The sequence below is a fragment of the Urocampus carinirostris genome, chromosome 1 (assembly GCF_059441175.1).
Source record: "Urocampus carinirostris isolate Australia breed hairy pipefish chromosome 1, RoL_Ucar_1.0, whole genome shotgun sequence".
Taxonomy (NCBI): domain Eukaryota; kingdom Metazoa; phylum Chordata; class Actinopteri; order Syngnathiformes; family Syngnathidae; genus Urocampus; species Urocampus carinirostris.
The window spans coordinates 69796604-69822503 of record NC_142349.1 but is presented as its reverse complement, the minus strand read 5'-3'; the positions used below and the strand labels follow the sequence as shown (position 1 = coordinate 69822503).

General features: G+C 42.1%; 1 protein-coding gene across 5 annotated transcripts in view; it reads right to left on the bottom strand.

Moving 5' to 3' along the window:
• astn1 (astrotactin 1) overlaps positions 1–21305 on the bottom strand; it is a 542394-nt gene extending 521089 nt beyond the window's left edge. For all 5 annotated transcript variants that reach the window (XM_088349931.1, XM_088349940.1, XM_088349956.1 and 2 more), the window contains exon 1: positions 20957–21305. In XM_088349931.1, coding sequence (XP_088206057.1) covers positions 20957–21245 — 289 coding nt within the window. In that variant the 5' untranslated portion in view covers positions 21246–21305. The remainder of the gene's footprint in view (positions 1–20956) is intronic.
• Positions 21306–25900: the final 4595 nt, after the last annotated feature.

Genomic DNA, 25900 nt, shown 5'->3' with positions numbered 1-25900 from the left:
GGATGAAAGTTGTAATATTATTATTAAAGCCTTGAAAACTCTCTCAGTGTATCGTCTTTCTTTGTAAACATGTGTAACCATGTATAATATGTATTTACAACTGTATATTTTTGTAATGTATTTATTTTAGAAACTTATTCTGATATGTTTTGCACAAGCAAATGAGAAAGAAGGGGCTGGGCAAACGTGGGCTGACGTAAAGTTGAGTAAAGGTGAGACATGTTTGTGGACGCGGCCGACAATAGTGGATATATATTTTTCCCACCCTTACCTTTGGAAATATACACTTTTTTCCTTGGATTACTTTCAACGGGCACCCGGACTCTGCAGGTCTGCATCAAACGTTAAATACTGGTATCATTTTCCGTTCATTTTGCCGGCTGTGATATTTGGACTGTTGCTTTTTTTAATGTGGGCGCATGCGGCTAATATACAGGTGCGGCTTGTGTATGTACAAAATCAGTTTTCCTCTTAAAATGTGGTGGGTGCGGCTATAATCAGGTGTGCTCTATAGTCCGTAAAAGAGATTCATTGTAATGTATTCCTTCAAAACAGAGACTCTGTCATTCCGATTAGTCCCTTCAAAAATGCCCCAGTTCATATAGAAAACGAGTCTGCTATTGGTTTGCGTTAGGGCTTCAGGAAGATGTTGATATGCTATACGAGTTAGCGTGATAAAATACTGACTTTTTTGGAATGTAATTATTGCCCGTCGTAGCGAAAGTCCGGCTCATGTCACGTCAAGTCATTTTTATTTGTATAGCCCTTAATCACAAAGAGTCTCAAAGGGCTGCACAGGTTATTGCAAACCACAGACTATTATTACAGACTATTACAGTGTTCTCGTTTGCCCTCGTCCCTGCGTCAAAGACGCATCATTTTTTTGCTGGGGACGCATAGTCTCAAATCAACGTGCGTCCCCGGGGCGCAACTTTTTTGACACAAAATTTTCACCCGATTACCCGATTAAATTTTTTTTAAACAAAGATATACCGCACTCCAAACTTTTCGTCAGGCAGATCCGGCAGATGTTGTTTTGGTCTCGCGGTTCGAGTTTTCGTCTGCACGCCGGTCTCGAGTTGTGTGGTGAGAAGTCCGTCTCTTTTTAGAGAACCGGCTTTTTCGGCTCAACTCATTCAAGAGAGACGGCTCTCAAACGGCTCACTTGCTTTGATGCATTATATTACGAATTATTATGTTGTGTAAAGAAGTTAAGACAAAGAAGAAGTATAAAAGGAGAAAATGAAAAAAGACAGGTTTGTGGTTATCTCTTTAATCTGTATATTAACAACAATAATTTGATGCAGAAAATAAATTAATAATTTGATGATTAAAACTGAATGAATATATAGATTTTATTATATTATTTACAATTTCAACCTCGATAACACTAAATTTTGGGGACCCATAGATCTCTGTTGGGACCCATAGATTTTTGAGCATGCGAGTCCCTGGGACTCATCACTTTTCAGAGGTAAAATGAACACTTATTACACCATCCTTATCTCACCATCTCATCTTTGAAGAGTGGGATGACGCTTTATACCGAAACAACGGTGACCGAATGATAAAGGTGCTGTATCAGAGTCAGATTAGGAGGCTTGGCCTGATACTGGGAACTATAGAAGGGCAAAAAGAAACATTCATATGCATCCAAACTCAGATTTTGGTTGACTGACTTTAAATCTTGTAATATTAACTATTTCAAAGTCGTTTTGTGATGTTCGCAGACTTATGTCAACATTCTCAAAGCTGTACCATATTGCAGGATGTCATTAACAATCCCAAATCAATGATAGGTAAGTAAAAGCAGAAGTTTGTGCTTTATTTCTAAAAATACTGTGTATTTATTTGTTTAGTTTCATTAAAACCATTTCTGGAAAGTCTGTTATTCATGAAAAATAATACTGGCTGCCTATATATAATCTAGGAGACAATTATTTTTGCAATTTTCACAGTCAAAAAGATTGTCTAGATGTAAGATATAGATTTTAGATTGGAAAAAAGAAGTAATCTTCGTCATTGCTTGTAAAAATAGTAAAGTATTTTAAAATCAAATATTAGGGAAAGCAAAACGATCCTTTTTTTTTTTCAAGATATCCATTATCTGCACCGCTTATCACAGTAGGGCCGCGGGGGTGCTTGAGCCCATCTTAGCTGTCTTTGGGCAGTTGCAGGGCACACAGAGACAGACAACTCACTTGTTCATTCACACCTAAGGACAATTTGGACCGGCCAATTAACCTGACATGCATGTTTTTGGAATGTGGGAGGAAACCGGAGTGCCCGAAGGAATCTCACACAAGCACGGGGAGAACATGCAAACTTCACACAGGAAGGTTGGATTTCTTGACCTCAGAACTGTGAAATGAAATGAAATGATCTGCATTTATATAGCGCTTTTCAAGTCAATGACTTCCCAAAGGGCTTTACAATGTGCTCCACATTTCCCAATAGCGGCCTTGTATTGCAGCCATGTAAGACGCTAACCTGCTTATTGGGGGTATTAGGGGTTCAGTGTCTTACCCAAGGACACTTCGACATGTAACACGGACGAGCCGGGATTCGAACTGGGATCCCTTGATCCCAAGACGAGCGCTCTACCTCCTGAGCTACTGCCGCACACGTGCCGTGCTACCCAAAGTACTCATAATCAACATTAAATACATTGTGACGATAAAGAATAATAGTTTATTACTCTGTGTTTCCGTTTTTCTACTGTATTTACAAGTCCACCATGTCTTCATTTGCTTGGCACAGGACACATTTCAAAGACAAGCACAGGGGAACAGTCAATGTGTCACCCTTAAGTCCCGACCTTGACAAAGATAAAACATTTTTAGTGGATAAGCAACCCTTCCTAAAAAAAAAAAAAAAAATAGTGAAAAGAAAAAAAAAAACGGATGTGCCCGGGTTATTCTGAGCTCCGACTGATTCAGAACACAAGATTGACACAACAAGGTCAGGAATTGCCAAAGGGAGACTGATTTGTTGCTGTAGGCGTGTTGCAAACATCCAGATGATTGAATCAACACATTCAAAAAAAATAACCCTACTTCCTGGCTAGACTGGCATATGTAAATAAGACTACATAAAACTGAATCCAAAAGTCTTTAAACCCTTAACCGCCGGGCTGTCGATTCGTTGATAAAGAAATACAGTGCTGTTTGAAATAATAGCACTGCAATGTGACTAACCAGAAAAGCAATGGTTTTAGTATAATGTTTATTATTACATGCCAAACAAGTAACCAGTAGGGGCAGTAGATTCTCAGGAAACTAACAAGACCCAGCATCAGTGTTCCCTCTAAGCTGCGCGCGTGCGCAGTTGCGCACTGCTCGCACATTCTCAGCGCACAAGAAAATCTAGCCGGCGCACAAAAATGAGGGCTCAAAATTACCAATTAAGAAGCGACTTAAGTCAAAGTTACAGTGCATGAAGGTAAAAATACACGGGTTCACCTGACGTTGTTTCCTAAATGCGATATTTTGAAGTCGAGTCAAAGTCGAACGAAGTTGAGTAAAGTTAGTAGAGTTTGTCGGGGAACCGGCTTCTTCGGCTCGGCTCACTAAAAGGAACCCGCTCTTTCGGGTCCTAAACGGCTCTTCGGGTTGTTTTTGCTTCTTTAATCCCAACATGACCAAACATTATGTAAAATTATGCACAAAATGACTTAAAGGAAGAACAAAAAAGAAAAAAATACCAAAATGAAAAAGTAATGAAAAGCTGAGAAAAAAAGAAACAAAAGGAAGAGAAAAAAGAAGGAAACATTTAGAAAAAAGATGAAAAAAAGAAAAGAAAGAAATGTAGGAAAAAAAAACAAAAAGAAAAAAGTAACAGCTCGGAAAAAAATAAACACAACGAGCTTTTTTTTAAAGGAATTTAAAGAAAAAAACACGGAAAAAAGAAGAAAAAGAAAGAAAAAGTGAATCTTGTTGCCAACATTGTACTTCCACTAAAAAATGTGATTAAGTACCTATCTGTATCTTACAACCGACTAAATAAGCCCCCAAAAATGTTAATATTATGCGACAAAATATATCAGGAAATAAAAAGAAATGGATATCTTGTGAAAGAATTGTAAGAACAAACGAGGTTTGTAGGCCGTACAACCTTTGCAATAGTACATGAGTCAATTCATTCAAAAGAGAAAAATCATTTTGCATTGCCGGAAACTCAGCAAAATGTAATTTGATGTCAAGTTTTGGACCTGTTTGATAATGACTTAGTTGCCACACTTGGGATTGCTGTTGCTCAGTGTTGTTTCAAGCAATGCTCACCGACTTTGTGTGAACGCTCAGACCCGTAAGGAAAATTACAGGGAACATTGGTGTCGACTGAGAATTAGTCTTCAGAAAATCGAGGTTACTTATTCATATCGGGCAGTGAGCTCTGCATGTAAAACTCGTGCGCGTAAATAGATTTGCATATTACAAGAAAATAGAGTGAAGCAATGATTGGCCCTGGACCGGCATTTCCTTTGAACTGATGTTCGTCAGCAGCACCTCTCCCCAAGGTTGGCAAATTGACAGATCGAGGCCAGTCTGGGATGACAGTAGAAAATGAAGACGTATTGCTTTTTTGCAGCCTGATGAAATAAGGGCATTAGAGGGAGGCTGCTAACTAAGTGTTGTACAGCTTTCAACATGGGAATGTTACTGCATGCATCTTTTAAATGACCCTACCGACAACCATCTTATCCTTCATTTCTCAAGCAGGAAGGTTATTTTTTTCTGTGCTTGTGTGTGCACAAAATAATAGGATTCCTCAATCTGCACTCTTATTTACTTTATAAACTCTCCAAGGCACCATGTTCATGGTGTTCCATAAATTATGGGTTGGTAATCTTAGCAGTAGGGAAATATATATATATTTTCTTTCCCGGCTAGTGTCAGACTGTTTGTCCAGCTTCCTGCCTATACTGCTGGCCTGAGCTTGCATACAAATTACACTTTCTTTCCACTTTGATCCTCCAAAGGTCAGGCGGCCTAATAAAAACATGCAGGCAGCAGCTCAATTTGAAAAATGGAATTAGAGTGGAAATAGTCAACGTGAGCTAATAAAGCAATGCAATTGGTTGAGGATTTTGTCTGCTTGGGGCCTGTCCTGGAAACTCGGTTTGCATGATTTTGAGATTAAACATTTGGCAGCGGCGCAGTGGTTAGCGCATGTGCGGCACAGTTCATGTCTTGGGAACCTCCTGCGTGGGTTCAAATCCAGCTACCGGACCTTCTGTGCGGAGTTTGTATGTTCTCCCCGTGCTTGCGTGGGTTTCCTCCGGGCACTCCGGTTTCCTCCCACATTCCAAAATCATGCATTTCAGGTGAATTGGCCAGTCCAAATTGTCCCTAGGTGTGAATGAGCGAGTGAGTTGTCTGTCCCCGTGTGCCCTGCGATTGGCTGGCAACCAGTTCAGGGTGTCCCCTGCCCACTTCCCGATGATTGCTGGGATGGGCTCCAGCACCCCCGCGACTGTACTGAGGATAAGCGATGTAGCTGATGATATGAGATGAGATAAAATACTCCTCTGTATTTAGATCAGCTCGGTGGCCTTGGGGGTATGGCGCCCGCCCCGAGACTGGGAGGTTGTGGTTCAAGCCTCGGTCGAGTCATACCTAAGACTTAAACATTGGTACTCATTGCCTCCCTGCTTGGCGCTCGGCATTAAGAGTAGGAATTGGGGGGTTTGGTCACCTAATGACTCCCAACACCTCAGTTGGGTTGAGCGAGGGGCTGGGAATCCCCCTCCTCTGAACCAATCTCCCAAAAAGAGTCAAAAAATGACTCTAGCCACCTCCCACTAGGGGGATATGGCTCTGGTATATATATATATATATATATATATAAATAAATATATATATAATTTAGACAGAGCCGTTTGCAAATTATGCTTACCGCTTCATTTTTTGCAACGTTAACCTTTGTTTGCCTGGAGAGGGATGGGCAACACCAAGCTGTACTTGCCCAAGACACACCACAATAAGTGGTTAGGGGAAAAGACCTTTTACCCAATCAAAGAATCTCATCTCATCTCATTAGCTGCACCGCTTATCCTCAATAGGGTCGCGGGGGTGCTGGAGCCCATCCCAGCAATTATCAGGCAGTGGGCAGGGGACACCCTGAACTGGTTGCCTGCCAATCGCAGGGCACACAGGGACAGACAACTCAATCGCACATTCACACCTAGGGACAATTTGGACCGGCCAATCCACCTGAAATGCATGTCTTTGGAATGTGGGAGGAAACCGGAGTGCCCGGAGGAAACCCACGCAAGCAAGGGGAGGACATACAAACTCCGCACTGGAAGTCCGGTAGCTGGATTTGAACCCACGCAGGAGGTTCCCAAGACCTTAGAACTGTGCCGCACACGCACTAACCACTGCGCCGCCGTGCTGCCCCAATCAAATAATATTTTATCTAAATGGTAATTAAAATGAGAAGCAAAAGTCATGGGACTGCAGGTAAGGGAAGTGGAAGATGTGTTTAATGGTGCTTGAACTGCAGCTTAAAGGGAAAGTGTGCATTATTTAACCACTCACCACCATTATCCATCCATTCATTATCTGCACCACTTATCCACAGTATGATCGCGGGGGTGTTGGAGCCCATCTCAGCTATCTCCGGGCAGTGGGCAGGGGACACCCTGAACTGGTTGCCAGCCAGTCGCAGGGCACACAGGGACGGACAATTCACTCGCTCATTCACACCTAGGGATAATTTGGACCGGTCAATTAACCTGAAATGCATGTTTTCGGAATGTGGAAACCGGAGTGTCCGGAGGAAACCCAGGCAAGCACAGGGAGACCATGCAAACTCTACAAAGGAGGTTCGATCTCATGACTTCAGAACAGTATGTAGTCAACCACCAAATGTGCATGTTCCTCTTCTTTGGGCCATGTATCAAGAGATTTTGAGTGAAAATGTTGTTCAATCAGCAAGGGCATTGAATATGAAATGTAGCTGGGTCTTTCAGCAGGATAATAATCCCAAACACAGCTATGGCAGCAAAGGAGAAGCTTTGCAAAAAGCATTTTGATGTCCTGGAATGGCCCAGCCAATCTTCAGATCTAAACCTAAAAAAAATCAGTGGAGGGGGTTAACATTCCCTGTTGCCCAACGAGAGGCCAAACATCACTGCTTTGGATGAGATCTGTAAGAAGGAATGAGCCAAAATACCAGTAACAGTGTGTGAAAAGCTTGTGAAGAGTTATAGAACATGTTTAACCTCTGTTATAGAGGTACATAATAAACTATTGAAATTAAATTTTGTTATTTACCAAATACCGTATACGCTCGACTATAAGGCGCACCCCCCCCCAAAAATAGTTCTTTGTCCTATATTTTCCACAGATAAGGCGCAGCGGACTAAATGGTGCTACAGTGGGAACGTCAACAAAACAGTCAGATAGTTCAGTCAAACTTATCAACCCATTAACATTCCGACATCTCGCAAAGAAAATACGTGTGTCTCTGACACTTACGGACACGGTGTCAGTACGATGTCACCAATCACTCAAATGCGTCATTCCACATATTATTAGGAAAGTTATACTCTTGGGATTCAATTAATTCCAACCATTTCTTAGTTTCTATTTTCTTTTTCGGTGACAACTGTGTAGACAGTAAGAATTTCAGTGTGCAGGGAAACGTGGTTCTTTACTGTGCATATGACAATAAACAATATGAATTGAATTGAATTTAAAAAAATAGGCTCATCAGTGAAACATCAAGATCAGTCTGAAACAAGATACCGGGAAAATATGAAGCTGGTGCAGTTCACCAAAGTTGTCTTGCAGCCATCACGTTCAATAACAATGCAATAAATTCCCAGAGAAGCATCTGCATCGATAGACATTGCCTATTGCTAATTGCCTGTTTATCCCCATAATTCCTGTTTACAAATACAGACAAGTTAAAAAAAGGTTTTCTCCATGCCGTAAAGCAACCTAACTAGGATTCACACTGCCATTTTTCGGCCAATCATAGGCTTTGTTTTGCCCCACTTTAGCCTATGCGAGCCTGTAAATCCTAAAAAGGACCCGCCTTCTTTACCTCAGAATAACTTTAGCCAATAGTGACCGATTCAAATGATGATTGACAGGTTGGTTAGGAAATGAAAACACGTGTGCGGCACTGTTCTAAGGTCTTGGAAACCTCCTGTGTGGGTTCAAATCCAGCTACCGGACTTACTGTGCGGAGTTTGTATGTTCTCCCTGTGCTTGCGTGGGTTTCCTCCGGGCACTCCGGTTTCCTCCCACATTCCAAAGACATGCATGTCAGGTGGATTGGCCGGTCCAAATCTTCCCTAGGTGTGAATGAGCGAGCGAGTTGTCTGTCCCCGTGTGCCCTGCGATTGGCTGGCAACCAGTTCAGGGTGTCCCCTGCCCACTGCCCGATGATTGCTGGGATGGGCTCCAGCACCCCCGCGACCCTACTGAGGATAAGCGGTGCAGCTAATGAGATGAGATGAGACACACATATATATATATATATATATATATATCCCCAAAAACTACTCCGCCTATGGGGTAAAATCTGGTCGGCGGCTGCTTGCCTGAGTTGCGAGACCTTGCGACTCAATATTCAACCATATATAAGGCGCACTGTATTATAAGGCGCATGGTCATCTTTTGAAAAAAATAACGGCTTTTTGGTGCGCTTTATAGTCGTGAAAATATGGTACTTATTTACCACCATGATTTGCAAATCAAATGTTAAAGATAAATAAAAAACGTGATTTTCTGCATTTTTTTTTTACACATTCTGTCTCTCATTATTGAGGATTACCCATGGTGACAACCACAGCCCCCTCTAATATTTGCAACTGGGAGAAATTGGTGGTAGACTAAATACGTATGTGCCCCGCTGTAAACATGCATTTTTAAAGATACTTATAGGTCAAGAAATTAGCTTTTTATTTACATGATAATACTGACATAATTGTCTGCTCTTTGGCTACTACGGACAACCAAAAACAAAAAGCTGGGAAAAAAATCGGAAGAAAAACTGTGTTGAGCGACACAATATAGTGACATCTAGTGATCAAACAAAAACCCCTTCTAGAGGCAGTCTATGCAGTGTGCATACATATATCCATCCATCCATGATCTGCACCGCTTATCCTCAGTAGGGTCGCGGGAGTGCTGGAGCCCATCCCAGCTATCTTCGGGCAGTGGGCAGGGGACACCCTGCCCACTGCCCGAAGGGCAACAGACAACTCACTCGCTCATTCACAGGAGGGAACCGGAGTGCCCGGAAGAAACCCACCCAGGCAAGGGGAGAACATGCAAACTCCACACAGGGAGGCTGCGGTAGCCAGCCAGTCGCAGGGCACACAGGTACAGACAATTCGCTCGATCATCACACCTAGGGACAATTTGGACCGGCCAATTAACCTGACATGCATGTTTTTGGAATGTGGGAGGAAACCGGAGTGCCCAGAGGAAACCACGTAAGCACGGAGAGAACATGCAAACTCCACACAGGAGGTTTGATCTCATGACCTAAGAAATGTACATATATATATATATATATATATATATATATATATATATATATATATACATATATATTATCATAGGGAGAAAAATGCATGTACATGCTCACTTCAAAAAATTAGAATATTGTTTCTATTTACATGTATCCTTCTAAAAAAGTTTAATGCCTTTCCTGACTCAGGAGTTTGCAGTTAAAATCAGGTTTTACATTTTTACACAATAACTGTGTTTTGCAAAAATGTTGCAAAATCACATCGAAAACATCTTTGGAATGGTGGCAAAAATGGCTAAAAACACAATTTGTTCAAGTGAAAGTTGAGTGGTCAATCGCAAAGGGAATTTAGATAGATAGATAGATAGATACTTTATTCATCCCCGTAGGGAAATTCACACTTCCAGCAGTCTACCCCGTTGTTTATGAACAGATGAACATGATGCCCTAGGGGTGCTTGTAGCGGAATGGATGACGTCACGCCAGTCCAAAAGTTCGACATCCCTGCGGCAGATGGAAAACTTTTCTTTGTGAAAATCCAGGGATACACCACCTCGTGTTAGCAAGTCCGCCTCCTCTCCGATTCCCCCCGGCTTTCGTGTCTCTGTTTAGCGGCGTTGAAGCCGGATCGCTCCGGGTAGCTCCGGGTGGCTACACGTTAGCGTCCGGAATGCTAAACGTGAGCCACGTTTCCGCAAAACACAGCAACTGCGCTCCCTGTGCGCTTCGATGTTTTCCACCAGCACTCGATGATCTTATTTGGTCGTGAGTTCGCATTTACCATGCTTACGGATGGTACCGAAGACTTATAACGCCGCTAGCCGCTTCGCTAGCTCCGGCTCTTCTTCCACGATAGGCCCCTTCATCACGCTGGCACGAGAATTCTTCAGGGCAAGGAGTTGAAATTCCTTGAATACACGCATTTTTTGTGCGCTAAAACCCATGTCCATAGGATAGAAGTAATCCATAGTGTAGTTGTCAAAACGGGAAGAAAAAACACCGAAGATAGGAGCAGACAATAAAACAATAGGGCAGCTGCAATTGTTGCACTAGATAAGATCGTTTTTGTGTGATAATTAACTCGTTTTAGTAGTATTCCGAGTACACTATTTGAACAGTGTAACTTACACCGATTAATAATGCCAATGTATCCTCATTAATTTGCCGCAACAATTCTGTGTGTTTATAGCGTTAACACAATAATATATCGTGAACCTTAAATGAAGAATGCAAAGCACCAAGGTAGCAAATTGTATGTCGCTCAACGCCGAATTCACTTAAAAAAATAAAAAAGATAAAAAGCACAGAATTTCGGCATTACGCTGTAAGAACTTGAGCTGCTATATCCCCCTCACATCTCATCTCAGCCCCATACAGGCTGTCAGGATGCTAAACTCCATGTTTGAAATAAAGTTTTCTTTTTGTTTCCTATACAGTATTATAAGTTCTCATGCAATATGCCACGAAACTATTATGACTATGGTTTAGATTTCTATAACCTTTACTAGTTGGATAGTCATATTAATAAGCAGGGTTGGGTAAGGTTACTTTAACTGGATTACTTTCAATTACTTTTGGATGACTCCAATACCAAATATGCTAATAAAAGACAAAATAAACTACAGTATTTTCCGCACTATAGGGCGCACCGGGTTATAAGGCGCGCCCCCAAAAAAATAGTTTTTGGTCCTATATTTTCCATACATAAGGCGCACCGGATTATAAGGCGCTACAATGGGAACGTCGACAAAACAGTCAGATAGTTCAGTCAAACTTATTACCCCCTTAACATTCCCAAAGCTTGCAAAGAAGCAAATACGTGTCGTAGACACGTGAGGATGCGGTGTCCGTACGATGTCACTCAAATGCATCGTTCCAAATATCATTCGGAAGGTTAAAGTCTTGGGATTCAAGTAATGCCAACCATTCCTTAGTTTATATTTTCTTTTTCGCTCGCAACTTTACTGTGCATACGGCAATAAACACTTGGAATTGAGTTTAATTTAAAAAAAGACCCATCACAGAAACATCGATATCACTCTGAAACAAGATACAGGGAAAATATATAGCCGGAGTAGCTCACCGAAGTCGTTGCATTCAATAATAATGTGCAACCATGGTCCTCTTATATCCGTGAGTGTAGTAAATCCAGGAGAGTAAAATATTTACAAATACAGAATGGTCAAACATGTTTCCTCTATGCCGTAGACAACCAAACCTGCTATTCACATTCATCTTTTTCGGCCAATTGCAGGCTTTGTTTTGCCCCTTAGCCTATGCGAGCCTGTAAATGATAAAAAGGATCTGCCCCCTTTACCTCCGAACAACTTTAGCCAATCGTGTGTGTGTGTATGTATTAGTATCACATTTTGAAAACATCACTGTTTACTTGATCCCAGATCCAAGAAGAAATCCACAGCTCAACCCTGAGTTCTCCATTCGGGCCCGGGTGTTGTGGAATGCTCCTGAGATTCGGTCTGCAACCTCAGTGGAACTGTTTAAATCCAGGCTTAAAAATCACTTAAATTCTATAGCTTATGAATGACCTATATTTCATGTTGATTATGTACTCTATGAATATTGTTTGTTGATGCCCTTGCAACATTCTGGTCAGCCTGATCATCCTGGAAGGGGGATTACATGTGCGGCCCCTTCTCAAGGTTTTTTAATTCCTTCATTCTGAAGTTTCCCTGCACTCCTTAGCTTTTAGATCAGAGGATCGGATAATAATAGTCTGTACAGCTCTTTGAAACTTCTTATGATTAAGGGCTATAGTTATAAAAATAGCTCACCCATGATTGGTAATTGAGATTCTGTTGGATATTTGATTTCTAACTGGCAAGAAAAATATTTTAAATACATGGTCATGTATTCCATTTTTTCACATTGAAATATAAACCGATAAATGACACACCTGTCAGAACCAGAACGGAAACAGGACCCACTTGCGTTGTGTTTGTCACAAGTTTTATTGGAAGAATCCGGTGTTTGCTGGATGCAGGAAGCAAGTCGCTCTGGTACGCAGGAGTGGATCTTCCGTGGCGAGCGATGGCGGTGTCAGGGACAGAAAAAAACGGGTCGGTAGCCGGGACAGAGGGCAAAAACGTGGTTGGAAGCGATTCGTAAGCCAGAATAGGACAGAATACGTAGTCGGGGACAAAAAGAGGTTGAAAACCGGGACGGGAAAGCAGACGTGGTCAGGATCAAAAACGGGTCAAAGGCGGGGACAGACCGAAGCAAAAAAAACGGGACAGGTGGGAGTCAGAGTCGAAAAAGGCTTGCCTAGTGTTCACTGAAGTTCGCAGACAGACTGACAAAAGGGGACAGACAGGAATGGGTTCAAATACTGATCAGGAGCCAATCAGAACCCCCGGCAGTTGGCACCAAAGGAGCGGGCACAGCTGAATAACGTCAGTAATCATGACAATATCTGAATCAGCCCGTGTCTTCATATAAGGCAGCAGTTTTTGTGGTTGACTGTTCCTACTTTAAAACACCTTTCTAATAAACACAATCTGGTAACAAAAATATAACAACATAGTAATGATTACCACGATAAGTTATTTTAGATCTGCTTGAAAAAAGTATCCCTTCACACTTACCATTAACCAAAAAAAAAACAAAAGAAATAACAAACGTCACCTTCAAAATGGTTGGGTAAGGTAATGGGACGTTTTAAATTTCGCAATTAAAATTGAAACTAAAACCAAGGATTTTTCCATGCAGGGTTAACAAAAACTTACTTACGTTATTTCTGAAAATATAACACTGACATTTGTTTACCTTGTGAACAGTGGAGACACAGTCAAAGAATGTTTTAGCTTTGCTGCCTCGCAGCACGACCGTTTGTACAAGCGCTGTTTTCTGTGAAGAGCTGTGTTGTGTCATTTTTTCGCTGTGCCTGTGTGAGTTCTCTCCTGGCAGTTTATCTCAAATTGCAAAAAGAGGGGCTGCATATTTTTGTGTCTGCAAGTAGAAATGGCTCTCTCACCCCATGTGAACCGTGACTTTTCCAGGGTGTACTGGTATAGTCTACAATTTAACAGACAAACAGAATGAATTGTAGGAATGAAATGTCGATGTGAATCACCTGTGCCCGCTCATTTGGCGCCAACTGCACCGGGCTCTGATTGGCTCCCTGTCCCTATTCAAACCCAGTTCTGTTATTCCCCTGTGGTCAGTCCGACTGTGAACCTCTGTTTATACAAGGCAAGCCTTTTTCGACCCTGACTCCCGCCTGTCCCGTTTTTGCTTCCGTTTGTCTCTGGCTATGACCTGTTTTGATGTCTGCTCTCCCGACCCGGATTACGACCCGTTCCTAACCCCGACCACATTTTCGCTCTCCTGCCCCGGCTATCGACCTGCTTTTCCGTTCCCGACACCGCCATCACCCGCGGCGGAAGATCCACTTCCGTATTTAGATCATACTCCGATTGCGAGAGCGACTTGCTTCCCGCGACCAGCGGGCATCGGATCGCGGGCGCTGCCTTTCTTCTTTCTTTCAATAAAATTGTGAGAAAACGTTACGCGATTGGGTCTACCCTCCGTGCTGGTCGTGACACTGAATGGATTTTAGTCACGGCTAAATATTCTGTGTGACGTAAAAGGGGATGTCTGCCTGGAGGTTAATTGGGGTTTTGTTCACACAACAACAGTTTCCAATTACTTTCAGAAGTATGAGTCAAATCCTTTTGTCACTTCAGCCTTGATGTATTTCTCCTGCTTTCTTTTCCAATCTGTTCATGTTTTACCTCTTCCAATTAATTTGACTGAGTTATACAAGCACAAATATGATTAAGTATATTTATCATGATTACTGATGTGAAGCACCTGTGCCCGCTCATTTGGCGCCAACCGCCGTGGGTTCCGATTGGCTCCCTGTCACTATTTGAACCCAGTCCTGTCTGTCCCCTCTTGTCAGTCCGTCAGCAAACCTCACTGTATACTAAGCAAGCCTTTTTCAACCCTGACTCCCACCTTTCCCGTTTCTGCTCCCGTTTGTCTCCGGCTACAACCTGTTTTGAGTCTGCTCTCCCTGCTTGGGGCAGCAGTAGTTCCGGAGGTAGAGCGCTCGTCTTGGGATCAAGGGATCCGAGTTCGAATCCTGGCTCGTCCGTGTTACATGTCGAAGTGTCCTTGGGTAAGACAATGAACCCCTAATACCCCCAATAAGCAGGTTAGCGTCTTACATGGCTGCAATACAAGGCCGCTATTGGGAAATGTGGAGCACATTGTAAAGCGCTTTGGGAAGTCATTGACTTAAAAAGTGCTATATAAATGCAGATCATGTCATCATTTCATTTCATTTTCATCCCGGCTTATGGCCTATTTTTATCATCGACCACGTCTACTCTCCCGTTCTGTCTTACGACTCGTTTCCGACCCCGACCATGCTCTGCTCTCCCAGTCCCGGCTACCGACCAGTTTTTCAATCCTTGACACCGCCATTGCTCGCTACGGAAGATCCTCTTCCTTATACGGATCACAATCTAATTGCGAGAGCGACTTGCTTCCCGGGTCCAGCGAGCACCGGATCGTTGACGCAGTTCTCCTGAAGGTTGGGGAGGGGGGCATTTGCGTATCAAAGGTTACCATCACAACTCCACCACTGGGGGTCTGCCCTTCTCAGAAGACCGGAACCCAGAGTTTTTCTTTCAATAAAACTTGTGGTAAACATTACGCTATTGGGTCCTATTTCCGTTCTGGTTCTGACGCTTCTTGTCCTTAATGCATTGCACATTTTTTTAAAATAAATAAATAGGTTGCGGAGATAAATGCATACTTCACAAAAGTATGGCATCACTTCACAAGCACCAGTACACTCAAACTAATCAGGGTACCACATTCTCTTTCCTGTGAGCTGATTGGTAGTGGGAAAGAATTGAGGCTGGATGTTTCCGATACATACAACCGCATTATAATGACTTCGTTTACATGCGTGTAATAGATGGACTGGGTTCAGAATTACAATTTTTTGACCGATCCAAAACAAAACGTTAAAATGCTTAGAGACAAATGGATAAGCCAATACACATGTGGTTACGTGCATGCCAGGGAACAGCAGAACTGCTGGTAATTTAAGGGAGACGCAAGGCCTTGCTTAATTTTAAGGTTTGATTGCTCAACCGACCGAACTAACGTAAGTTAAAGTCCTTCATGGAGTTTGCATGCTCTCTCCTTGTCCAAGCATGTGTTTTTTTTGTGTGTGTTTTTTGTCTCAGCTTTCTGGTTTACTCCCACAATTCTGAAACATCTGTGGCAGGTCAAATTTCAGAGATATAAATCAGAATACTGTGCTAACACTAGTAGGGGGTAATATGTAGAGAATTCAACGTTTGATCAGAATCTCTGTTTGCAAGATCAGAAAATGATCAAAAAATGTCAAAACATGTGAGGTGAATACTGTGCTTGGAATCAATCACACAGATATGCTCTCTGACTGATACTGCTGGACTGTGAGGTTGGGGAGGGGGGCATCTGCTGCATTTGCGCATCAAAGGTTGCCATCACAACTCCACCACTGGGGGTCTGCCCTTCTCAGAAGACTGGAACCCAGATCTGGTACAAGTCTCACCTCGCAAGGGCAGTCTGAATTTGACAAGCCACAGGGTAGGAGCGTATGTCCTGACAGGAGAAGCTGGACCAAGGCCCTGGTCCGGTCCGGGCCAGGTCTCAGCTCAACGGGCCGCTAGAGAGCCTTGCCAGATCGGCAGCCAAGCTTGATCAAGCTAGCGGTCAAACCAGTGGGACAAAACCAGCGACCTCAGAGAAGCCTTGGGCCACCAGGAGTCAACCTCTCCTTCAACACTCTGCATCCTGTGGTCCTCGTCCCAACCGGCTCACAAGCCTCATTGCTCTACAACTTATGACATAAAGACTGGTCTGTCATCTTCATCGAAGCAGAACTTTGCAGAACATCTCGCTGTTGCTGGGTATCGGTATTGGTGTGAAACAATCGGCGGAATTCTATCAAAATGCAATAACGTAATAATCAAGCCACCATTGTTGTCCATCCAAATGCTGCCAGTTTAGGTTTTCAACTTCTAGTTGTCTTTGTTTTATCTTCTTATTATTGTTCTGGGTTATATTCATGCTTCTTCAGTAGACTAGTAAAAGTCTGAAAACCAAAGAGTGTGTGTCTTGATTGTGTCTATGCTACAGTTTAAACATATGTCTCTGAAATGAGGAAGCAAAAAGGAGTAGATGCAAAAAAATATACTGGTTCCATAATGGAAGGATTTTGGCGCAACTTTACCATGCAAATGTGCTAACCAGTAAGGCACCATGCATCCTAATAGCAAATAATATTTAGGGTTTTCATGGCAAGTCATTCTCTGAGTAATCAGACCAGAAGCCACCATCATGAAGATAACCGTCATTGCACAGCAACGGTAAAAAGGGACAACATTTAGTACAATGCTGAAATGTTGAGGATTTTCAGAGTGCAAACAAGTCAGACTATGTTGTGGAATGTGGATAATAACTAATGATTATTATGTCGGCACCTGGTGAAGGTCGTAGGATGACGTTGTTGCAAGAAGTCACAAGCTGATACGCAGAGGGAAGATATGACAAAAAGGGAACGCGCTTTATTGCTTTCGGGACACGTTCGAAGTTCCAGACGTTCAACATTGGTCTTTAGAGTGTTCTCAAATAAAGTTAAGATATCTCGTGAAGGACGTCTGTCCCGGCTCCCTCAGCATATCAGCTTGTGACTTCTTGCAACAACGTCATCCCACGACTTTCACCAGATGCCTAGATACTTATCATTAGTTATTATCCACATTCCACAACAACTACTTGCCATGTTATCTGCAAGTATGCATAGAATTTTCGGAAAAAATGAAATGCTTTGCTAAAAAAAACAATTGGGAAAAAAAATGTACCCAAAAAAAAAACAATGTTGGCATCACGTCACTTCAGATGTGAGAGTAGCCCTTGGAAAGCTGGCTTCACATAGGAAAGGTTTGTGCATGGTATGGCTGCTTTTCATTTTGCTAACTTTTACGAACAAGATTTTTTCTCAAAAGTGTGTGTTCCTCTGCTTTCAGGTTTTTGTCAGGCGCTACCCTGACTTTGCTAATGTTTATATGCTAACGCTACAGACCTAACCTCCTAAAGTTGAACGTTTTTAATTTGTAATCATTACTTTATGTGTCACAAGTAGTCCGTTCATCTCCAAAGTCGTTTTTTTGCTAAACTACTGCACCATCATCATCAATTCACTTCTACACCTGTTTGCTTTTTCCATTGTGTACTTTCACGTAAATAAAAAGCTAACATTTCCCTTCGGGGATGAATAAAGTATCTATCAAATACGTACCTTAAAAAAGGGGATAGCAGAACTGTGCGGTGCAGCAGATACTAAAGTTTTTTGTTTTTTTTTCCTTCAGTGTAATTGGCCATTTTACTCAAAGTAATTGTACTCTTGCTTGTGCTATTTGCACTATCAACAGATGTACTTCTTCTGTATCATTGTGTTGTTTGATCAGATCTGTAAGCACTTTCTGTTTTATGATAATTCAATGAATTAAGCACTTAAAGATATCTAGTTATGTGCAAATCAGTGCATGATATATCTATATTTTTTTCTGTCTATCATTATTGGTTTTCAGGCAAGCCGTTTCCCATCTTTTTGTCTTTTTTTTTTCAATTTCAGTACATCCCTGATAAACACTCATCAGAAAATCAAACAGGAAAGCATTAGACAGACTACACAGAAAGCTGCTGTGGACTGCAGAGTACTACAGTATGACGTTTAGTCACATCAGCACCATGGATAGCAGCCAGCAAACTTTCACTTAACTCGCTTTGCTTCTTTCAGTCTTGTTTTTTTTTTTGCATACACTCTAGGGGGTGAATTTATTGAAAATATGGTGGGATACAAAACAAATGTTGACATGAGAGTGAAAGCTTCACACATATGCTGTATGCAAAAAAAAAAAAAGAAAAAAGAAAAAAAGAAGAGGTTGCCAGTTAAAAACTTCCTGTTGAGCCTTCTTCTTTTGGGCACATGTTTATTTATAATATCATAGTACTGCATAGCGGTTTTGTGCAAAGAGTTTGTTATTTCCTTCTGTTAATTAGTGCCTGCCGTGGTTTTGTGCCCAAATAAAAAGACACAGACACAAGTTGAGTGACGCATAGGTTAACAAAATATGTAAGTGTCGACAAACAAATATGCATATATGTCATCAATAAACTGATTAATGATCTACCAACAAACTCAATTACATATCTGTCAACTTATACATTTTTCACCCATTTTATACGCTTTTTCTCCATTTCAATTTGTGCACACAGTGTCTGACACTCATGACAAAAAGTTGCTAGTGACCAAGACAGACAACTCCGAAAAGTTGCCTGCCCATCCATAAAGTTGCCTGCCCCATTTTTCACAACTTGAAACACAATAAGACGACTACTCGTAAAAAAATACCCATTGTTGCAAAGTATTAAGGGTTGATGATCAGAATATATACTACATATACTATATAATACTTTAGAATTAAGTTTATGACAAATCTACTTAAAACATTCATGGCATGTATATGACATCGCTGTTTTCCATCTGCCATCAGTATGTACCTGTATTAAATCATCTTCATTCATGCAATGTTTGCGTTGCGTCGTCTGCTACAAGCCACATGAACTCCTCTTTCCACGATGCTTTTAATGTACGTTTACGTTTTGTAGCGTCATCGATTTTGTTAGCTTCTTTTGAATCTTTCTTCTGGGGCTTAGATTTTGTCTTGATTCCTAGCCACTTATCGATTATTCCTGTGTTTTCCATGCGTCTACTTTGGAAAACAATATGCAAATGCACGACCTTATAACGCTCGGGAAAGTCCGGAAGCACGAAGTTATTCGATGCAGGCTTAAGATCGGCTGCAGAGTATGCAAATTGCCAAAGGGACCAAAATTCCGGAATGTCCAAACCGAACGAAGATTTCCAAATTGAAATAAAGCAACCGTTTGATTTTTAGATGGATAGATGGATAGATAGATACTTTATCCATCCCCGCAGGGAAATTCACATTACCAGCAGCATCCCTGTGCTGAGAAACAATACAATAATAAAGCAAAAAGAATACAATATACAAATACCCAATGTGACGTGCTTATACCCACTGTAGCGTGTTCTATAGAGTATCTAGATAGTGCTACACAGAATACATATTGCAATAAAATTTGGTAATATGCAATGTAGGGGGTGTGGTTTAATGTGGGCCTTAACTCTGCCGGGTGGAGTTAAAGAGCCTCATGGCATGAGGAAGAAAATATCTCTTCAGTCTGTCCGTGGTACAAGACAGTGACAGCAGTCTGTCGCTGAAGCTGCTCTTCTGTCTGGATATGATGCTGTGTAGTGTAGTGGATGTGATGAATAATTTAAAATCTCATCTCATCTCATTAGCTGCACCGCTTATCCTCAGTAGGGTCGCGGGGGTGCTGGAGCCCATCCCAGCAATCATCGGGCAGTGGGCAGGGGACATCCTGAACTGGTTGCCAGCCAATCGCAGGGCACACAGGGACAGACAACTCACTCGCTCATTCACACCTAGGGACAATTTGGACTGGCCAATTCACCTGAAATGTATGTTTTTGGAATGTGGGAGGAAACCGGAGTGCCCAGAGGAAACCCACGCAAGCACGGGGAGAACATGCAAACTCCACACAGTAAGTCCGGTAGCTGGATTTGAACCCATGCAGGAGGTTCTCATGACTTGAACTGTGCCGCACATGCGCTAACCACCGCGCTGCCGTGCTGCCTGAATAATTTAAAATAAAAAAATAAAAAATAAAATAAAACAAAAAAGTTGTCGGCCACCCGGGCGGAGACGTTGTGAAAGTTGTACGCCCGATGTAAAAGATGCACACCCCGGGCGTCTGAGCAGACGTTATTTCAGACACTGGCGTACATCATGTATAGTATATTTTTAGTATACTGCTATGTATAATAAATAACACAAACTTTGACTGTAAGAGGGGAAAGATCTGAAAAAATATGCTGAAATAATTGCCTGAGTTGTTTATTTGCTATGTAAAATAAACTCTTTATTTTACTACATACTTTGTCTTTCCGTGAGTAAACAGGTGCCCATTGTGTTTGTGAGTTTGTGATTGCTCAATCAGGGGACTTGCAATCACTACTAAAGAGAGGAAGGTATGAATTCAAAAATGCATTTACTAAGTAAAGAGATGCTAAGTGTGCAGCAACTAACAGAAATGTTTGCACTCAGTTGTTACACACTCAAAGTCAATTTGCTGCCTTAGGAACCTGAGAAAAGGCGGCCAAATGAGTTAAATTATGCATACTGGGTGTTAGTTTAACAATGTGTGTTATTTGCTTTTCCCTAGTGGTTGTTATTATTGTTAGCGGGCCGAAGCTAAACCGAACCGTGCTACAGGCTTCGCTCCACAACATCAGCAGCCGCTCAGCGTCACTCCAAACGTTTCAAGAACTCACCGAGGACGAAAAACGGAAGCTCGGTGTTCTCCAAGTCGTCCACCACCTCGACGTCTCCGGGAAAATCGTTCCGAACCGAAAAGAGAAGCTTGGGTTCGGAGGCCGACGGGCTGTGCATGATGCTCAGGTCGTTCTCCCGCAAGAAAGGCAGCGCGGAGACGGTGACGCTCTTCGTCTTGCATTCGGTGTCCTGGTTCTGGTCCTCGTCGCCGTTAAGACAGCGGATATTCTCGGTGAGGATGCCCAGAAGGAGAAGGAGGAGAAGCGGGAGATGCTGTCTCGGCGCCATCGCCGGGGTTTTTTCGGATTTCTAGCCTGCCGGTAGCGTCTCCTGTCTCGGATGCTGAGCCTGGCAAAAGACGGGGAGGTGGGGGTAGTGAGGCGGATGTTTGGGGGACGCCGCTGCTACGGAGGGATCCCAGGTTCAACTTCGACTACAAAAAAAATGTATATCCATACCTGTCAATCTCCAGGGCTCCATGCCCTTACAAACTGTCATATATTCCCTTACAAAATACAAAATAATCTTACACCACTACAAAGACTGAACTTGGACTTTTTGGAGCTCCGCAGAAATCTCGTCTCGTTAGCTACACCACTTATCCTCAGTAGGATCGCGGGGGTGCTGGAGCCCATCCCAGCAATCATCGGGCAGTGGGCAGGGGACACCCTGAACTGGTTGCCAACCAATCGCACGGCACACGGGGACAGACAACTCACTCGCTCAGTCTCACCTAGGGACAATTTGGACCGGCCATTTCACCTGAAATGTTTTTGGAATGTGGGAGGAAACCGGAGCGCCCAGGGGAATCCCACGCAAGCACGGGGAGAACATACAAACTCCGCACAGGAAGTCTGGAGCTGGATTTGAACCCACGAAGGAGGTCTCCGCAGAAATCGATTTGATTTAATATTCGTGTTCAAAGTACTGCATGGAATGATCGATGTGCCTTTTGATCAATTTTTTGAGTTGATGGTTGGTGGTCACAGATATAAGTTACAGATGCCTAGACCTACCAGCAACTTGCATGGAAACTTTATTTCTTTCAGGATACCAAAAAAATTGGATTTTTTTGCCTGACCGGGTTGTTAGTGCAAATACGGTGCAAACCTTTAAGCAAAGGATGGCAGAAAAAGATTTGTCACATTTTCTTAGGGGAGGGGAAGTAAGGTGACCAAATACGGCCATGCTCACTCTCAGCATTAGTTTTTTTTTTGTTTTTTTTTTTTGTGTGTCATGTTTTGATAAATGTATCCAACAATACCTTCAATAAACATTTCATTTCATTATTACACCATATTTTTTTCCAACGTGTTTATTTATGTAGTTTAACATGTTATATTGTACATGTGTTTCCTTATATCATATATTGTCACGGTCGCCATGGCGACAAGTCTGCCGCGCCCCCGAACTCAAGCTGGTCTGCTATGCCTTGTCCTGTTTTAGTTTTTTAAAACATTTTCCGTCTGTTATGCCCTGTCCTGTTGAGTTTGTGCCGGAGGAACTCTGTACCGTTCTGTTCTGATTGTAAGAATGTTTTTGTTTGTCTTGTCCCTGACTTTTGGACAACTTTTATTTTGTTAAATAAAACTTATGGATCGTCACGCAATTGAGTTCTCCCTTCCTGCCTCCTGCCTCCGTTCTGGTCCGATCACTCCTTCCACTCCACTCCCCCTCCTGACAATATATATTGTCAATTAACATTTTGTTGTGAGATACTGAGTTGCTCGACATGAATGAGGTTTATTATTACCTTGCACAATGTTGACTATTTTTTTTTGCACTATGATGACTATTTTTTGCACCAAATGCATATGTTGAATATTTTTTGCACTATGGTGTCTGTTTTTGCACCAAATGCATATTGCACAAACCCTTACGATACCAAACTGTATGTAACATCCTACATGCCGACATTTATTGTCTAAATATTGTGTAAATTATAACTATAACCTTATCCTCCTTGTTTCATAACCTTATCTTCTCTGTTCCTTTATCTTCTTGTTTTTTTTACCTCACTGTGAATGTGTGAAACTCGAGTGTCATGCCCAATTTCGTTGTCACAATATGTTAACCCATTTTGTAACAATGACAATAAAGGTATGTTCTATTCTCTTCTTCTATTCTATTCTATTGTAAAAAAAAGTTCAAAAATTAAGTAGCTTGGACGTTCACTGTAGAAGGAAAAAATATATGCAAATACAATTAAGTAGAATAATACATTTTCTTATTCAAATTATTAAACATTATTCATTTTCTCCTTGTATACTTGCTTTTTTTCTTATATTACAGATCCCACAATGCAGCACTTCTGCTGCTGCCACAAGACTTAGCTGTGTATATATATATATATTTGTCCCTCCTAGCCTGGCTTTGCCATTCTTTAAATAAACATGGCCCACTAGCATCCCCCCACACCCCATGCCTCTCTTAGATTCAGCATGCATTAAAAATTAACTGAAATATCAAAGGTATTTTATTGTCTTACTAGTGTCACTGTTGTCAAGGCGGCCAATTGGCCCTGCCCGTGTGGCGCCAGCTGCGGCTCGTTACAGGTTGATTTTCTGTCTATTTTAAGCTCAGCGCTGTCACGCTTCGTTTGTCAACCGGTCAACAAAGTCCTGACCCGCAAGACGTGGGTTTTATCTTGGTCCTGTCCCTGTTAGTATTTCCTCTACGGTATTGTTCCCGTTTATTTTATCCTGTTTAATATCGGTTTTCAGTTTAGTTTCTATCTGTTTTTGTCCTGTTTATTATTTTCTCCAGTTTTCGTTCCCGTCTAGTCGGTCCTGTTCATTGCCGATACCCTGATTCATCATCTATCCTGTCAGTTCCATCCTGTCCGGTATCGACCCCATCTGTCCGATATCAACTCGGCAATTGGAATCGATCTCATCAGTCTCTGGCTTCCTGTCTTTCCAGGCCAGACCGCTGCCTAACGTGCATGACTCCACATTTCCTGTAAAACAAAAGGCTTGCGTGAGAACGTCACGCGTTTGGGTCCTGATCCTGTTCTGATTCTTGACAACTATTGCTTAATATTGCAGAAAATCAAATATCCCATCTTGAAATATTAAAATATCATGAAATAGTATTCTTTTAGTCTGTGTGTCATAATCAGTAACACTCTAACAATAAATGCCTTGCATTATTTCTGTTCATATCTCATGAATCCATAGCACATGGCATTTTTGTTTTATTAATTGCACCAAAAAGAATAAATAACTCTATAACAACATTCTACTTTTCTGAAACAGTCCTGTAAAATGCTAGTGTGTTCCCCTCCTCAAATTTGTTTACTCAAGCGCTTCGAGTTCAAACCCTGAGGGGGGATAGGGCTGTTGAACTGGAATTGATGATTAAAGTGCTCGAATAGTTCAATAAAAACAACAGTTCAAAAAGAATGCCATTTAGGGTTTACGCCTCCAGTGAATTTGTATCACTTGTATCATCTTTATCATATCTTTTGATTATTTTAAATATAGATTTAGGTATACAGGCAGCATGATAACTGACTGGTTAGTATGTCTACCTAGCAGTTCCGGGGTGTCCGATTCAAGCTGCCAGCCTTCCGGTGTGGAATTTGCATGTTCTCCTTAAGTGGGTTTTCCCCAGGCATTGTGTTTTTCTCCCACATTCCAATAACATGCATGGCAGGTTGATTGCATGTCCAAATTGTCCATAGTTGTAAGTGAACGTGTTGAAGGTTGTTTGTCTCCCTGTGCCCTGCGACTGCCTGGCAACCAGTCCAAGGTGTTCTTCGCCCCCTTTAAGAAGTCATCTGTGTGTACAGGCGGCTGGAAAATGAATGAAATAATTTTTACCCTTACAAAGCAAAAAGCCCAGTGTTGAATTAATCAAAATGGAAATGTATTTAATTGAGCTTTTGTATTAGTTTTTATACAGTCCGTCACAAAAGTGAGTGATCCCCTCACACGTCCGCTGAGATGTCAATACTAAAAATACAATAAAATGTAGTTTGTGTAAAGCTTATATAGCAGTGTAAATGTATTTCCCCACTCAAAAACTCAAAATATAACCATTAGTAGCTAAACCCTTGTTAACAAAAGTGAGTACACCCTGAAATAAATGTTCCTGAAATCAATAGTTGTCACGATTGCCATGGCGCCCAATTGACCCCGCCCGTGTGGCGCCAGCTGCGGCTCTTGACGGATTGGGTTCCCTTCTATTCAAGCTCAGTGCTCTCACTCATCCTTTGCCAGTCCGTTGGGGAACCTCTGCACCTGCAAGATGTGGGTTTTGACTCTGTCCGGTTTCCTGCCTGTGTTTCCTGTCTTGTATCGTTTGTGTCTTGTTTAAATTCGTTCTCCAGTTTCGTTCCCGTCTAGTTTGTCCTCTTTAATTTCGATATCCAGTTTTGATATAAATCCCGTCCTGTCCTGTCCGTAATAGACCCCATCTGTCTGATATCTTGCCGTGCAATTGTTATCGATCTCATCGGCCTCTGGCTTCCTGTCATTCCACGCCAGACTGCTGCTTTACATCTTCCGCCCAACGATCGCCGAAGCACTGGCGTTTGGGTTAACGTGCATGACTGCCCCATTTCCTGTAAAATAAAAGCTTGTGTGAGAAACGTCACGCTTTTGGGTTCTCCTCCTGTTCTGGTTCTTCAAAATAGTGTGTGTGGCCATGATGATTTTGCAGAACTACTTTAATCTTCCTGACCATGGATTTTACCCGAATGTCAAAAATTGCCACTGGAATTATCTTCCACTATTCCATGACAACATGACAGAGCTGGGGAATATTCGTGATTTTCTGCTTCCCCACCCTCCGCTTGAGGATGCCCCGAACCAAGTCAAGTCTATTTGTATAGCTCCTATTCACAAAATGCCTCAAAGGAGTGCACAATTACAATTACACCATCCCCTGATCTTAAACCAACATGGGAGCAAGGAGCAATTTAAAAACCTCAACATGAG